Source organism: Oncorhynchus tshawytscha, linkage group LG34, assembly GCF_018296145.1.
Source record: "Oncorhynchus tshawytscha isolate Ot180627B linkage group LG34, Otsh_v2.0, whole genome shotgun sequence".
Taxonomy (NCBI): domain Eukaryota; kingdom Metazoa; phylum Chordata; class Actinopteri; order Salmoniformes; family Salmonidae; genus Oncorhynchus; species Oncorhynchus tshawytscha.
Genome location: NC_056462.1, coordinates 196,704 through 214,246, shown reverse-complemented (window position 1 = coordinate 214,246; position 17,543 = coordinate 196,704). Strand labels below are relative to the sequence as shown.

The 17,543-nt window shown below is 43.6% G+C and overlaps 1 protein-coding gene and 1 long non-coding RNA gene across 3 annotated transcripts; one reads left to right on the top strand and one right to left on the bottom strand.

Annotated features, from left to right (window-relative positions):
- Window positions 1-8,126: 8,126 nt before the first annotated feature.
- LOC112231653 (perilipin-2-like) lies at window positions 8,127-11,817 on the bottom strand. 2 transcript variants are annotated; one of them, XM_024398348.2, is made up of 8 exons: window positions 11,565-11,817; window positions 11,371-11,408; window positions 10,939-11,134; window positions 10,731-10,813; window positions 10,371-10,623; window positions 9,942-10,129; window positions 9,096-9,161; window positions 8,127-8,789 (listed from the first exon to the last, which is right to left on the bottom strand). In XM_024398348.2, exons 1-8 carry the CDS (start codon window positions 11,629-11,631, stop codon window positions 8,640-8,642), a joined length of 1,041 nt encoding a protein of 346 aa, XP_024254116.2. In that variant the 5' UTR covers window positions 11,632-11,817; the 3' UTR covers window positions 8,127-8,639. The 2 variants fall into 2 exon arrangements, with proteins under 2 accessions (XP_024254116.2, XP_024254117.2); XM_024398349.2 differs by having other exon boundaries at window positions 11,580-11,814.
- Window positions 11,818-11,971: 154 nt separating this feature from the next.
- LOC121841826 lies at window positions 11,972-14,553 on the top strand. Its single transcript, XR_006080780.1, has 3 exons — window positions 11,972-12,086; window positions 12,435-12,619; window positions 14,238-14,553. It is a non-coding gene; the product is annotated as an uncharacterized LOC121841826 (long non-coding RNA).
- The last annotated feature ends 2,990 nt before the right edge of the window (window positions 14,554-17,543 follow it).

The following is a 17,543-nucleotide window of genomic DNA, read 5'->3' as shown; positions in this document are numbered from 1 at the left end:
GGGGAAAAAAATCATTTTGCATGGCTGTGCCCTTGCCCAGTCATGTGAAATTCATAGATTAGGGCCTAATGAATTTATTTCAATTAACTGATTCTTATAGGAACTGTAACTCGGTAAAATAGAAATGATTGCATGTTGCATTTATATTTTTGTTCGGTATAATCATGCGGGAAATGGCGGTGGAAACGACTATCATATCGAAGTAAATTTGGAGCGATGATATGGTGTGATCCTCCCACTATGACTGGGGAAACCATGCAGTTTATTAGGCCAAATAGTAAATAAATTATGAACTTCACAGGTTGGTGAAAGTGCACAGTGATGAGCTAGATGCTAATTTCCAATTAATATTTTAGGGTCTAATCCTGGTGACATGCTGACCGATGCTTGACAAATACAAATGTTCTCGCTCTTATCCATAATTATCTCGTCATGTAGACCAGACAACTCACACAGCCTAGCCGCATGGTACTGTCAATCTGCCAACTTCTGTCTGTAGTGTCTGAAGGTTTAGGCTACACACATACACACACACACCTCTACGGAAAGGCGAGACTCATGAACACATTGGTTGTTTTGCTCTAGGACACCCACAAGCCTCACAACTCATCTGAAGGTAGCCCGGTACTAGTAAAAAACTAAAAAAGTATATGGAAGTAGTTTAGTGCCCCAAAAAAAGTGGTTAAATATAGGTAAAAAAATATACACTACCATTCAAACATTTTAGAACTCCTATTCATTCAAGGATTTGTCTTTATTTTGACAATTTTCTACATTGTAGAATAATAGTGAAGACATCAGAACTGAAATAACACATATGGGATCATGTATTAACAAATTTAAATGTTAAACAAATCAAAACATATTTTATATTTGAGATTCTTCAAATAGCCACCCTTTGCCGGATGACAGCTTTGAACACTCTTGGCATTCTTTCAACCAGCTTCATGAGGTAGTCACCTGGAATGCATTTACATTAACAGGTGTGCCTTGTTAAAAGTTAATTTGTGGAATTTCTTTCCTTCTTAATGTATTTGATCCAATCAGTTGTGTTGTGACAAGGTAGGGGGGTATACAGAAGAACGTCTTTTAGCAAATAGGGCTAAGTCCATATTATAGCAAGAACAGCTCAAATAAGCATAGAGAAACGACAGTCCATCATTACTTTGTCATGAAAGTCAGTCAAAACCATCAAGAGCTATGATGAAACTGGCTCTCATGAGGACCGCCACAGGAATGGAAGACCCAGAGTTACCTGTGCTGGAGAGGATAAGTTCTTTAGAGTTGCCAGCCTCTGAAATTGCAGCCCAAATAAATGCCTCACAGAGTTCAAGTAACAGACAAATCTCAACATCAACTGTTCAGAGACCATGTGAATCAGGCCTTCATGGTCAAATTACTGCAAAGAAACCATTACTAAAAGGACACCAATAAGAGACCTGCTTGGGCCAAGAAACACAAGCACTGGACATTAGACCGGTGGAAATTTGTCCTTTGGTCTGGAGTCCAAATTTGAGATTTTTTGTTCTGCCGTGTCTTTGTGAGATGCGGTGTGGGTGAACGGATGGTCCCCGCATGTGTATTTCCCATCATAAAGCATGGAGGTGGTGTTATGGTGTGGGGGTGCTTTGCTGGTGATGCAGTCTGTGATTTATTTAGAATTCAAAGTATACTTAACCAGCATGGCTACCACAGCATTCTGCAGCGACACACCATCCCATCTGGTTTGGACTTAGTGGGACTATCCTTTCATTTTCACCTCCAGGCTGTGTAAGGGCTATTTTACCAAGGAGAAGAGTGGCGTGCTGCATCAAATGACCTGGCCTCCACAACCCCCCAACCAAATTGAGATGGTTTGGGATGAGTTGGACCGCAGAGTAAAGGAAAAGCAGCCAACAAGTGCTCAGCATATGTGGGAACTCTTTCAAGACCGTTGGAAAAGCATTCCAGATTAAGCTGGTTGGAGAGAATGCCAAGAGTGTGGAAAGCTGTCAAAGGCAGAGTGGCTATTTGAAAGAATTTCTAATATAAAATAGATGTAGATTTGTTTAAACTTTTTTGGTTACTACATGATTCCATGTGTGTTATTTCAGTCGATTTCTTCACTATTATTCTACAATGTAGAAAACAGTCAAAATAAAAACCTTTGAATGAGTAGGTGTTCTAAAACTTTTGACCGGTAGTGTACATTTTCTTATCTCTTGATTAATTTCTCTGTTTTTCCATGTATGAATCTGTTGTTCAATTAACTTCTATGGGCTAATACAGTACATGACCAAGAGTATGTGTACACCTGCTCATCTAACATCTCATTCTAAAATCATGGGCATTGATATGGAGTTGGTCCTCCCTTTGCTGCTATAATAGCCTTCACTCTTCTGGGAAGGCTTTCCACTAGATGTTGCAACATTGGTGCGGGGACTTGCTTCCATTCAGCCACAAGACCATTAGTTGGGCACGGATGTTGGGAAATTAGGACTGGCTCGCAGTCAGCATTCCAATTCATCCCAAATCAAATCAAATTTATTTATATAGCCCTTCGTACATCAGCTGATATCTCAAAGTGCTGTACAGAAACCCAGCCTAAAACCCCAAACAGCAAGCAATGCAGGTGTAGAAGCACGGTGGCTAGGAAAAACTCCCTAGAAAGGCCAAAACCTAGGAAGAAACCTAGAGAGGAACCAGGCTATGTGGGGTGGCCAGTCCTCTTCTGGCTGTGCCGGGTGGAGATTATAACAGAACATGGCCAAGATGTTCATAAATGACCAGCATGGTCGAATAATAATAAGGCAGAACAGTTGAAACTGGAGCAGCAGCACGGCCAGGTGGACTGGGGACAGCAAGGAGTCATCATGTCAGGTAGTCCTGGGGCATGGTCCTAGGGCTCAGGTCCTCAGAGAGAGAGAGAGAGAGAAAGAGAGAATTAGAGAACGCACACTTAGATTCACACAGGACACTGAATAGGACAGGAGAGGTACTCCAGATATAACAAACTGACCCTAGCCCCCCGACACATTAACTACTGCAGCATAAATACTGGAGGCTGAGACAGGAGGGGTCAGGAGACACTGTGGCCCCATCCGAGGACACCCCCGGACAGGGCCAAACAGGAAGGATATAACCCCACCCACTTTGCCAAAGCACAGCCCCCACACCACTAGAGGGATATCTTCAACCACCAACTTACCATCCTGAGACAAGGCTGAGTATAGCCCACAAAGATCTCCTCCATGGCACAGCCCAAGGGGGGCGCCAACCCAGACAGGATGACCACATCAGTGAATCAACCCACTCAGGTGACGCACCCCTTCCAGGGACGGCATGAGAGCCCCAGTAAGCCAGTGACTCAGCCCCTGTAATAGGGTTAGAGGCAGAGAATCCCAGTGGGAAGAGGGGAACCGGCCAGGAAGAGACAGCAAGGGCGGTTCGTTGCTCCAGAGCCTTTCCGTTCACCTTCCCACTCCTGGGCCAGACTACACTCAATCATATGACCCACTGAAGAGATAAGTCTTCAGTAAGGACTTAAAGGTTGAGACAGAGTTTGCGTCTCTGACATGGGTAGGCAGACCGTTCCATAAAAATGGAGCTCTATAGGAGAAAGCCCTGCCTCCAGCTGTTTGCTTAGAAATTCTAGGGACAATTAGCGTACGTGTAGGTATGTACGGCAGGACCAAATCAGAGAGATAGGTAGGAGCAAGCCCATGTAATGCTTTGTAGGTTAGCAGTAAAACCTTGAAATCAGCCCTTGCCTTGACAGGAAGCCAGTGTAGGGAGGGTAGCACTGGAGTAATATGATACAATTTTTTGGTTCTAGTCAGGATTCTAGCAGCCGTATTTATTTATTTATTTATTTAGTGCTTTATCCGGGTAGCCGGAAAGTAGAGCATTGCAGTAGTCTAACCTAGAAGTAACAAAATCAGGATACATTTTTCTGCATCATTTTTGGACAAAGTTTCTGATTTTTGCAATGTTACGTAGATGGAAAAAAGCTGTCCTTGAAACAGTCTTGATATGTTCATCAAAAGAGAGATCAGGGTCCAGAGTAATGCCGAGGTCCTTCACAGTTTTATTTGAGACGACTGTACAACCATTAAGATTAATTGTCAGATTCGACAGAAGATCTCTTTGTTTCTTGGGACCTAGAACAAGCATCTCTGTTTTGTCCGAGTTTAAAAGTAGAACGTTTGCAGCCATCCACTTCCTTATGTCTGAAACACAGGCTTCTAGCGAGGGCAATTTTGGGGCTTCACCATGTTTCATTGAAATGTACAGCTGTGTGTCATCCGCATAGCAGTGAAAGTTAACATTATGTTTTCGAATGACATTCCCAAGAGGTAAAATATATAGTGAAAACAATAGTGGTCCTAAAACGGAACCTTGAGGAACACCGACATTTACAGTTGATTTGTCAGAGGACAAACCATTCACAGAGACAAACTGATATCTTTCCGACAGATAAGATCTAAACCAGTCCAGAACTTGTCCGTGTAGACCAATTTGGGTTTCCAATCTCTCCAAAAGAATGTGGTGATCGATGGTATCAAAAGCAGCACTAAGGTCTAGGAGCACGAGGACAGATGCAGAGCCTCGGTCCGATGCCATTAAAATGTGTTCGATGGGGTTGAGGTCTGGGCTCTCTGCAGGCCAGTCAAGTTCTTCCACACCAATCTTGACAAACCATTGCTGTATGGACCTCGCTTTGTGCACAGGGGCATTGTCATGCTGAAACAGGAAAGGGCCTTCCCCAAACTGTTGCCACAAAGTTGGAAGCACAGAATTGTCTAGAATGTCAGTGAATGCTGTAGCGGTAAGATTTCCCTAAACTGGAACTAAGGGGCCTAGCCCAACCATGAAAAAGAGCCCCATCCTCCTGGCATCCGCCAAGCCCAATCGTCCGTCAGACTTCCAGATGAAGAGCGATTCATTACTCCAGAGAACATGTTTCCACTGCTCCAGAGTCCAATGGAGGAAAGCTTTACACCAACGTTTGGCATTGCGCATGGTTATTTTAGACTTGTATGCGGCCATGGAAACACCATTTCATGAAGCTCCCAACAAAGTTTGGAAACTCTGTGAGTGTTGCAACAGGACATATCATTTGTACTCGCTTCAGCACTCTGCGGTCCCGTTCTGTGAGCTTGTGTGGCCTACCACATTGCGTTTTTTCTGTTGTTCCTCCTAGACACTTCCACTTCACAATAAGAGCACTTAAGTTGACCGGGGCAGAAATTTGACTTGTTGGAAAGGTGGCACATTGGAAGTCACTGAACTCTTCAGTAAAGAGAGATCAGAGCTGCAAAACCTGGACCCGTACAAATCAGCTGGGCTTGACAATCTGGACCCCCTATTTCTGAAACTATCCGCCGCCATTGTCGCAACCCCTATTACCAGCCTGTTCAACCTCTCTTTCATATCGTCTGAGATCCCCAAGGATTGGAAAGCTGCCGCAGTCATCCCCCTCTTCAAAGGGGGAGACACCCTGGACCCAAACTGTTACAGACCTATATCCATCCTGCCCTGCCTATCTAAGGTCTTCGAAAGCCAAGTCAACAAACAGGTCACTGACCATCTCGAATCCCACCGTACCTTCTCCGCTGTGCAATCTGGTTTCCGAGCCGGTCACGGGTGCACCTCAGCCACACTCAAGGTACTAAACGATATCATAACCGCCATCGATAAAAGACAGTACTGTGCAGCCGTCTTCATCGACCTTGCCAAGGCTTTCGACTGTCAATCACCATATTCTTATCGGCAGACTCAGTAGCCTCGGTTTTTCGGATGACTGCCTTGCCTGGTTCACCAATTACTTTGCAGACAGAGTTCAGTGTGTCAAATCGGAGGGCATGCTGTCCGGTCCTCTGGCAGTCTCTATGGGGGTGCCACAGGGTTCAATTCTCGGGCCGACTCTTTTCTCTGTATATATCAATGATGTTGCTCTTGCTGCGGGCGATTCCCTGATCCACCTCTACGCAGACGACACCATTCTATATACTTTCGGCCCGTCATTGGACACTGTGCTATCTAACCTCCAAACAAGCTTCAATGCCATACAACACTCCTTCCGTGGCCTCCAACTGCTCTTAAACGCTAGTAAAACCAAATGCATGCTTTTCAACCGATCGCTGCCTGCACCCGCATGCCCGACTAGCATCACCACCCTGGATGGTTCCGACCTTGAATATGTGGACATCTATAAGTACCTAGGTGTCTGGCTAGACTGCAAACTCTCCTTCCAGACTCATATCAAACATCTCCAATCGAAAATCAAATCAAGAGTCGGCTTTCTATTCCGCAAAAAAGCCTCCTTCACTCACGCCGCCAAGCTTACCCTAGTAAAACTGACTATCCTACCGATCCTCGACTTCGGCGATGTCACCTACAAAATGGCTTCCAACACTCTACTCAGCAAACTGGATGCAGTCTATCACAGTGCCATCCGTTTTGTCACTAAAGCACCTTATACCACCCACCACTGCGACTTGTATGCTCTAGTCGGCTGGCCCTCGCTACATATTCGTCGCCAGACCCACTGGCTCCAGGTCATCTACAAGTCCATGCTAGGTAAAGCTCCGCCTTATCTCAGTTCACTGGTCACGATGGCAACACCCATCCGTAGCACGTGCTCCAGCAGGTGTATCTCACTGATCATCCCTAAAGCCAACACCTCATTTGGCCGCCTTTCGTTCCAGTACTCTGCTGCCTGTGACTGGAACGAATTGCAAAAATCGCTGAAGTTGGATTCTTTTATCTCCCTCACCAACTTCAAACATCAGCTATCTGAGCAGCTAACCGATCGCTGCAGCTGCACATAGTCTATTGGTAAATAGCCCACCCATTTTCACCTACCTCATCCCCATACTGTTTTTATTTACTTTTCTGCTCACCAATATCTCTACCTGTACATGACCATCTGATCATTTATCACTCGTGTTAATCTGCAAAATTGTAATTATTCGCCTACCTCCTCATGCCTTTTGCACACATTGTATATAGACTCCCCCTTTGTTTTCTACTGTGTTATTGACTTGTTAATTGTTTACTCCATGTGTAACTCTGTTGTCTGCTCACACTGCTATGCTTCATCTTGGCCAGGTCGCAGTTGCAAATGAGAACTTGTTCTCAACTAGCCTACCTGGTTAAATAAAAGGTAAAATAAAATAAAGGCCATTCTACTGCCAATGTGTGTATTTTACACCTGTCAGAAAAGGGTGTGGGCAAAATAGCCAAATTTGTAGGGGTGACCACCTGCACACAAGGCCAAATGCAATGTGTCATCAAATAATTGTTTTTGATCCCTAAAGGGGTCGTAAACTCAAATCACAAGCTAAATGATCCTTGGTATGACCATCTTAAAACCAATTCCATATGTTAGTTTATTAGAACCCGCCATCATGACTTAACGGATATCTCATGGACGGTAAGACTATCGCAACTGGGGTGTCAGCCATCACTCTTCCCATCTGTAACACAGTCAGTCTCCATCTCAGACCAGCTCTGGCACTAACTAATCTGGACAAGGAAGCTCCTCAAAGTTGTCAGAAGTTTCACATTTCTCACCGATGATCATATGGTTAACTGTTGTGAACTGAAATTCATGTTTACAGTCACAGTACCCCATCAACACTTCACATTCTGGGAGCGCCGAGTAAGACTCAGAATATTACCCAGGTAGCAGTATAAGGTTTAATACAGTATACTTTACTGGAAGGGCCACTGTGGCATTAAGGCAGGGGTGTAAAACTGAATTGGAAGGCATGAGTCTGCTAGTTGTAATTTCCTTTCAATTAGTAGCCAATAAAGACCTCTACAACCAGGTGAGGAAAGTTCCTAACTGATCAATGACCTTGATCAAGGCCTATTTTTTTCCCCCTTAAGATGCACAAGAAACCTAGCCTGGTCACAGATTTGTTCCCAGATCTTTGTACTTTTGCCATTGTCAAGCAAAACAGGTTTAGCAATGACAAAAAAGGCAAACAAATTGTGCTCTATTACACTGGGGCACTCACATTGGGTCATGTCTTTGCTGTCAACCTAGACCAGGGCATTTGTTAATTTAATTGCTATATGTAATCTTGATATAACATTTAGGAACAACACCCAACCATGAATGACAAGGCCAAAGGAAGTAACTTGCATTGTAATTTATTGTGGTTTAACAGATTCTTTCCACAGCATGAAGCATACAAAAAATTTCTAGGGCCATTCACACATCGATTTGCAGTACTGCAGTAACAGAAACCCCAAACAGTCTATTGACCAAAGTCCATTAAACATTATATGCCCACAAGTCAAATGCATTGACATGCTGTGTTAGGCCAATATTAATAAAAACCGACCACTGCATTTCAGAAGCCTACACAGATCTGAGATGACCGACTCCCAACACAAACCACATCAATATTGTTCATAGGGTGAGACAGTACACCCAAGGTCAAAAACACCTGTTTTCTTGGCAGGCCTCTTCCTCTGACCATTGGTCTGGGCCCTTGGAGTAATGGGGGGCATCTGAGGACACCAGGGCCCCACCAGACAATTGAGGGACATGTTGTGGACCAGGTAGTCCAGGATGGCATCCAGAGAACCGCTCACTTTGCCCTGAGGTCTGATGCCCAGGTGGGGGTCAGTGGAACTAAAGTTGTTTAAGATCTGTGAGGCAGAAAGCAGCACACACACAGCCTGCTGCTGGAGGTAGCGGGGAGATTTTGTAGGCTGCAGGCCAGGGTCAGACAGTTTCTCTGTAGCTGGTGACTCACACTGGGAGAGACATTCAGGCAGTGGATAACCACCCGCTGGAGAAACAGAGGTTATGTACTGCTTTATATATGGTACTCTGCTGAACCATGCAAGCAAACACAACCAATGCTTGGTCTGGGAAAAGCAACAGCATGGTTGACCACAATTCTGTTTTATTTAACATGTTAATTCAGGTACTGAAAAGTTTTCAGTAAGGATTTCTCAATTAGCCACTTGAATATGAGCCAATTTTAGGGAAAGAATTTGAGAACCCCTAGAGCAAGCTTGTAACAGTAATAATCTTAACAGCTTTTAAGACCCATTTCCACCAACAGTACATTAGTAAATAGATTTGATAATACCTCGGTCTCCTTGTCTTCCTTCTCTTGAAGGTTACTAGTCCATTCCACCAAGGCGCCAAGATTGTCCTGCACACATTAATTCCATCAGAAGCATAATGGACATTGGACTCAAAGTAGCATTTCTATTTCAAGAACATGGATTATACTGAACACAATTTCAAAGATAACCGAGTTAATATAAAAGTAGTCAGTCAATTGATATAAATTCATTATTCCCTAATCCATGACATATGCATCTGTTGGGCACAGATATCTTAAACAGGTAGGGGGTGTATCAGAAAACCAGTCAGTATCTAGTGACCACCAGCCTTATGCAGCACAACATCTCCTTCACAGAGTTGATCAAATAGTTTGTGGCCTATGGAATGTTGTCCCACTTCAATGGCTGTGCGAAGTTGCTGGATATTGGCAGGAACTGGAGCATGCTGCCACACATGTTGATCCAGAGCATCCAAACATGCTCAATGGGTGACATGTCTGGTGAGTATGCAGGCCATGGAAGAACTGGGACATTTAGCTTCCAGGAAGTGTACAGAGCCTTGCGACATGGGGCCGTGCAGTATCATGAGGTGATGGCTGTGGGCCTCGGGATCTCGTCATGCATCTGCATTCAAGTTGCCATCAATAAAACTAAATTGCGTTCGTTTTCTGTAACTTATGCCTGCTCATACCATAACCCCACAGCCACCATGGGACGCACTGTTCACAACATTGACACCAGCAAACCAAATCAAAACAGGACCCCAAACTGACCTGAAACTATTAGGCTACCAAATCCTATCAGTGGGTCCCTCTCCCAAATGGACTTCTAGAGAAACTGGTTTAAGCATCCACCAGGCTTATTACCAAGTGCATGGTGTGCTGAAGCAAGTTGAGGGATTTCTGACAGCAGACTTTGACAAAGCGCATCTTCTCCTCTGCCTGGTGGTATGCTCGTCGACACAGCTTGACCGTGAGGGAAACCAGTCGGACAGGAGAGCTGGGCCTGGCGGCGGCAACAACATCAAAGCCCTTCACAGTCTTGACCTCATCTTCTAAAGACAGAAGAGTAAGTGTGATGAGAGATTAGAAGAGAACACAGCTTTCAGTTGCCTTTCATTTGTGCCAGTATAAGTTTCCAGAGGCCTTGGAAAACCATAGTTAAGATGCAAAACATTGTTGGGTACACTTTGATATGCTGGTGTAAATAGCCCCTCACTTCCATTACGAAATATTTTGCTACATTTCGCTATGGTGTGCCACTAATGCATACACCCCAGCATTAGCATCACTCACCCATCTCTTCATCGGTCGGAGGAAGGGCTTGGTCCACCAGGGTTTCTGACAGGCTCAGTGCATTTTTCAGTCCCATACTAACCAGCTGGACAGCAGGTTCCAGGGACACAATGTTGGCTCTCCCACCACTTGCTCCTTTTGTCATCGCAACCATGCCAGTCAGGGTGTAATACATGCAGTTCTTTGCTCCGTAGACAGCAATGACTACAGCATCTTTGGCCTCCATCATTATATTCTTCACATCTGAAACAATCTGGGTGATAATGATAAACAGAAATAGTTCTTACAATAATATAAAAATATATTTGTCACAAAAGACAGCCAATAGAGGATTGGGACATATTTGAAGATTGAATTCACCTGCTGTGAAGGCTGTTGAAGCACTGGCAACGTACTCTCAAGCTTATCCAGGCCTTTGCATGCAAGATCATTCACAACAGAAACTGTGGGAGCACAGCATAGGGGTTGGATTTGGTGAGAGAATTGTCACAGTTCAAGCCCTGGTTTGGCCCAAAGTGATTCCATAAGTGGAAAAACTTGAAAGGTGACAGAGCATCAAAGTACTTACTTTGGGGCTCTAGCTTAATGATGATGGGGGTGGCACTGTTACAGGCTACGGAGGATAAGGTCGTCACACTAATCTCCACCACTTTACACAACGATCGGATGTAGGGGTGGTTGTGCTTGGTGTCACAATACAAGACAGATACGAGTGCACACGCTGAACTAACCATGGGGAGGTTAGCCAAACGAAAGACCACATTCTGTCAAGGAACAAACCAAAAATTGTAACCACAAGTCATGACTAATAAAAATACCTATGACCAATGCAAAAAACACTTTCACTGGGTATGGCTACTTTAGATCGTCAGTGCTCTCACTAACATTAAGCAAGCAGTTAATATAGCTAGAACATGGTTGAGTAGTAGGAATACAAAGCATAGGGAACATGTGCTGTCTAGGCCTAGTGGCTGGGGACAAGAATGTAAAGTTAACCAACCTGACTCGAGTTAAGATTCCCAGGCATCATATTTGGCCCTATTAGATTAGGTGATTTAAAATGTATATAATTTTACAATACATTTCATTTCAAATTTACATGAGAAAAGAGATGGTTCAAAGTATAACTGTATCGCATATGCTACCTGAGAAATTACATATTTTGCTTTATAAATTATAGCTTTGTCTATTCACCTGCCAAACTTTTACCTGCATGTTCTTCGTAAAACCACATTCTTTCTTGCGATGTCCCTTGCACCATGGCGTAATGACGATAGAATTGGTCAGCAAAAATAATATGTTAATTAAGGCTAATCGTAAGGCTAATCGCAAAGAAACCGCAAACAGGGTGGATCTCTATAGTATGAAGTGGTGTCCTCTCCTTTGCCTTATCGGTCCTATGAATGAAATGCGACAGGTGAAACCCAATTCCTGATATATATTCATTAGGCTATTGCGTCACCTGTTGTTTCACCCCATAATTAGTGACTATGAATCAGTGTAGACGAGGAAAGGAAGACGTTTGAGATGCGCGCGCATGCACACAAGCGATGTCAATTACACTTTGAAGGATAACTGTGTGTGTTTGTTTTTGCTTGCCACTTAAATTATCAATCAGATGGTGTAAACATGATGACCCAGTGCTTATGCCAGATCTGCGCCTGCAGATAAGACTTTTTTCAAGTAGCCTTTTGCCGAAAAAGTGAAGGCTTCATGGTAGGCTAGCTATCAACTTTGGCAAATTACAATTCTGTGTCGTGGAACGAGTAAATTGTTTACTATTGTCATGCCGTTAAATTTACATTTACATCCATAAAGAAAATGTTTCTAATTGCATAATTTCCTAGGAGTGACATCACTTCCTAACACAGCCTAATCACGGCTACAGCTGATAATTGTTTATGCAATCGTAGTCCAATTAGAATTTTGTAGTTCATGTTATTGTTCATATTCTTTGGTTATTAGGTTTACTCATTAAATTGTTGGGAGCATGTGTGTGTCTTTCTTTATTTTCATACTTATTCATGTTCTTGTCAAATTGAAAATATTTTTTTTTTCTTGCAGTCGGCATTAATGTCCATATCCCCACCTGCTGTCATCCCCACCTCCTGCTCTGACTCAGCGTGTGTGCACACAGATTACAGTGACAAGTTCCACTTTACAGGAACTGTGGCTCCTCAGGCGTCCAAAAAAGTTAACAATGAGTTCAAGCCGTTGGATGGTGACATGTCCAATACCACCACCTTCAGGTTAGTTTCAGGCAATTTATTCGGTCTACACAGTAAAAGCTATAGTGTTCATTTTGTAGGCCCTTGCCATATGGAATCATGCCAAAACCACTTCCATGGAAGGCACTACACTCAATTGGCACAAGGAGTATGTACTCCTTATACATTCAGGGTCTGGAATGAGTTTGTGTGCTGTCTTGCAGAAGGGTTATGGTGCGGCATCCATGCTGTATGTAGGCCTAAGTTCATCGAACCACCTTCCTCTCCCAGTACACTGCCAAGAATGCCCACCAGTATGGTTATTTAGTATGGTCAGGGCGTGAGTTGGGGTGGGCAGTCTTTGTTTTCTATGATTTGGGGATTTGTATGTTTCGGCCTAGTATGGTTCTCAATCAGAGGCAGGTGTCATTAGTTGTCTCTGATTGAGAATCATACTTAGGTAGCCTGGGTTTCACTGTTTGTTTGTGGGTGATTGTCTATGTTGATTGCTTGTGTCAATCACAGTTCTCTTTTAGCTTCACAGTCATTTATTGTTTTGTATAGTGTGTTTCAGTGTTCAGTGTTTTCATCATTAAATATCAAGATGAACACAAACCACGCCACATTTTGGTCCTCCTCTTCTTCCCAGGAAGAATATCGTGACAGTTGAAATCATTTGAGTCTGTGGAGAGTAGTTTGACAGAAGTCTCTGGTTGTGTAAGTCTCTGGTTGAACTACTTAGTAGTTATGGTAGTAGGCTTTCTTTGTTCTGGAAGTGTTCATTAGACTGGATCCATCAGAGTACCACACGGTGGTGTGAGGGAAATGTTCTTCCCCTCTCGTCTTCATTAGATTGGTTCCTTCAAAGTTACACTCGCGGTGGTCCTCGGTCGAGCTTACTAGACTAAAGTACTTAAACAAATGCAGACTGAATGTTCCAATGTCGTCTTTACCTTCTTAACTCGAGAGTTTGATTCTTACCATTTTCTGGTCTAGTAGAGTCCAACCATTCATGACGTCCGGCTCAACACCGTCCATATACTGGTCTCAATGGTTGATTATTTATGGTACAGCTAGACATGCCAGTAGCAACCTGGCAATGTACTGGTCTATAGAGATTTCTTCTTCTCTGTTGAAAGTTTCAGAGTTTCTAACCATTTCGTACTTTTCAGCTCACGCTGTCGGTCACACTGGTCTTTAGTTTTAAACCATTTCTCAGCCGTGTAGCCACTGTCTAATATGTTAATTCTTCAGCGCGTCCTTTTAAGCACTTGCCTTGGAGGGCGGTTCCATCACGTTGCACCAATGTCTGTGCTCACGTGTGCATGGTTACTGACTTGGCAAAAGTCTATATAAAAAAACATTATCTCATTTAGAAGGATACAATCACATTTCATCTTCTCACAAATAGTTTAATATATTACAACATTTAGACAACCTGACCCCTTGAATGCATACACTTTCAGAGATAGTTATTTCATTATATCGTCCTTAACGATATCACAAAACAACAACTGATATGATTATAGCTTAAGTCCCACCAACCATTTCCCACATTATTTCCATTAGAAATATTATTTTAATGTCCAACCTTTTGATGTTACAGCACTGCAAAATCTCTCTCTGTTGCAACAAGGATTTTTTATTTCCATTTCTGCAGAGTGGGAGAAAGAGTTCCTGCGAGGTATTTACGACCGTCAAAAACTGTCCAACTCCCGCAAGAGAGGGGGGCTCTTGAAACCTTTGGTTAGCTGGCACCTTTGATCTCCATCCAGGAGGGCAAGTCCTGACAACTCTAAAGCCGTATTACCAACACTAGTTCCTGATAAAAACAATACTTATTTCAAAGTGGAAGTGTGCTGCCATCCTGTTAGAAGGTAACAGATTATTTGGCCTACAGTAGTCTACAATATGTGTTTTCAACTGTAATCCTGTCAAACATTTCTGGATTAATGATGTTCCTAGACTAATATCCATTATAGCTTCACAAGTTTCATTATTTATATGTATGGGAAAAATGGAACCACACATGCACGGGTTGGATGCCCACACTTCAACAGGCCAATGTCTGTGATACGAATATGGGTGTTTGGGGGTAACCTTGCAACAATATCTATGTTTCCATTAATTTGTCCAGTGATTTTATTGTCGACATTTATAAAGTTGGCATAGAAAATAGTTGCGACAATTGCCTTCTAGGGTGCATTTCAGAGGAGGCTGGTGGGAGGAGCTACAGGAGAATTGGCTCATTGTAATGTTTAGAATGGAATAAATGTAATGGAGACATGTGTGCCATATATTCCACTCCACCCATTACAATGTGTCTGTCCTTCTACAGCTCCTCTCACCATCCTCCTCTGAAATGCACCCTATAAGGCAATTGTTGCATCTATTTTCTATGCAAACTTTTTTTAAACTATCTTGTGTCGATAATAACAGCTGGACTAAATGAAGTAACACCTAAAGTGTCAAATAAAAATGTGGTGGGTGAAGTGTTTCCATGACCCATTTAGGCAAATTGGCATTAATAAATTGACTGTTTATTGTCTCAGGTAGCCCGCAAAAGCCAGCATGGATAAAATACAATAATTGACAAATATTTGCCATGTTCTAATAACTCATATGTCATTGGAAACCTGCCTAGTGTATCGCCAACATTTCATTGGGAGAATCTCAATTACATAAATTCAGCAAAAAAAGAAAAGTCCCATTTTAAGGACCCTGTCTTTCAAATATAATTAGTAAAAATCCAAATAACTTCACAGATCTTCATTGTAAAGGGTTTAAACACTGTTTCCCATGCTTGTTCAAAAAACCATAAACAATTAATGAACATTCACCTGTGGAACGATCGTTAAGACACTAACAGCTTACAGATGGTAGGCAATTAAGGTCACAGTTATGAAAACTTAGGACACTAAAGAGGAATTTCTACTGACTCTGAAAAACACCAAAAGAAAGATGCCCAGGGTCCCTGCTCATCTGTGTGAACGTGCCTTAGGCATGCTGCAAGGAGGCATGAGGACTGCAGATGTGGCCAGGGCAATAAATTGCAATGTCCGTACTGTGAGACGCCTAAGACAGCGCTACAGGGAGACAGGATAGACAGCTGATTGTCCTCGCAGTGGCAGACCCTGTGTAACTACACCTGCACAGGATCGGTACATCCGAACATCACCCCTGCGGGACAGGTACAGAATGGCAACAACAACACCCCAAGTTACACCAGGAACGCACAATCCCTCCATCAGTGCTCAGACTGTCTGCAATAGGCTGAGAGAGGCTGGACTGAGGGCCTGTAGGCCTGTTGTAAGGCAGGTCCTCACCAGACATCATCGTCAACAACATCGCCTATGGGCACAAACCCACCGTTGCTGGACTAGGCAGGACTGGCAAAAAGTGCTCTTCACTGACGAGTCGCGGTTTTGTCTCACCAGGGGTGATGGTCGGATTCATGTGTATCATCGAAGGAATGAGCGTTACACCAAGGCCTGTACTCTGGAGCGGGATTGATTTGGAGGTGGATGGTCCGTCATGGACTGGGGCGGTGTGTCACAGCATCATCGGACTGAGCATGTTGTCATTGCAGGCAATCTCAAAGCTGTGCATTACAGGGAAGACATCCTCCTCCCTCATGTGGTACCCTTCCTGCAGGCTCATCCTGACATGACCCTCCAGCATCCATGCGTGATTTCCTGCAAGACAGGAAATTCAGTGTTCTGCCATGGCCAACAAAGAGCCTGGATCTCAATCTCATTGAGCACGTCTGGGACCTGTTGGATCGGAGGGTGAGGGCTAGGGCTATTCCCCCCAGAAATGTCAGGAAACTTGCAGGTGCCTTGGTGGAAGAGTGGGGTAACATCTCGCAGCAAGAACTGTCAAATCTGGTGCAGTCCATGAGGAGGAGATGCACTGCAGTACTTAATGCAGCTGGTGGCCACATCAGATACTGACTGTTATTTTTGATTTTGAACCCCCCTTTGTTCAGGGACAAATTATTCCATTTCTGTTAGTCACATGTCTGTGGAACTTGTTCAGTTTATGTCTCAGTTGTTGAATCTGTTATGTTCATACAAATATTTACACATGTTAAGTTTGCTGAAAATAAACGCAGTTGACAGTTAGAGGACGTTTCTTTTGTTGATGAGTTTACTTCTCAAGTCCTTTCTCTGCTCTCCTTGCCTCCTTCTCAAACCCATTGAAGGAGAAGGTCAGAGGGGTGGAACCTCTGGCTTTCTCATCCAATGGGTTTTGAGAAGGAGGTGATGAGAGAGGATGCGAGGAGAATATAATTGAAATTCTACAATTGTATGGGGGGAGGTCCATTTACTGGTTTATTTTCAAGAGGACAGAGAGGAAGAGGAAGAGAGTCCCAACTTGGCAGAAAATCTGTCTCCCTTCAGTAGGTAGCGTTTTTATCCTGTTAGAGCTTTTGTGCTGAATCCACTGCTCTGTTTCAAGAGAAACTTTATGGTCATGTCGCAGCAGTTTATAGGATGGAGATTCCAAGATGTGGGAAGTGTGCAGGAGGGCATGGGATAGAGGATTGTGTAGCTTCTGTGGATAAAGTTGTGTGAGTCAACTGTAGGGGTGCCCATGTTGCTGGGGTTGTGTCCGGTGCGAGAGAGACAGGTGGAGGTGGCTAGAGTCAGAGTAGTGCAGAAGGTGTTGTCGTCAGTGAAGAAAGTAGAGGATGATGGGTCAAAGTGTGAGTAGTATATCTGTGCCATCCCACAGGGATAGGCCAACGAGTGATTATATGCTTCAGTAAGGTTGGCTTCTTAGCGTTCATAGCAATGGTTGTACCGCAGAAATGGAATGTAAATCACAGAAAATAGATGTTGTGGTGCCGGCTGCAGATAAGTGTTTAGGTGTGTTGAGTGGTGGTGTCCCATCCTCCCAGGCCACAGGAGCAGATAGAGTCAAAGTAGTGGGATGGAGTGTAGGGTTAGTTGGGCGATTTTTT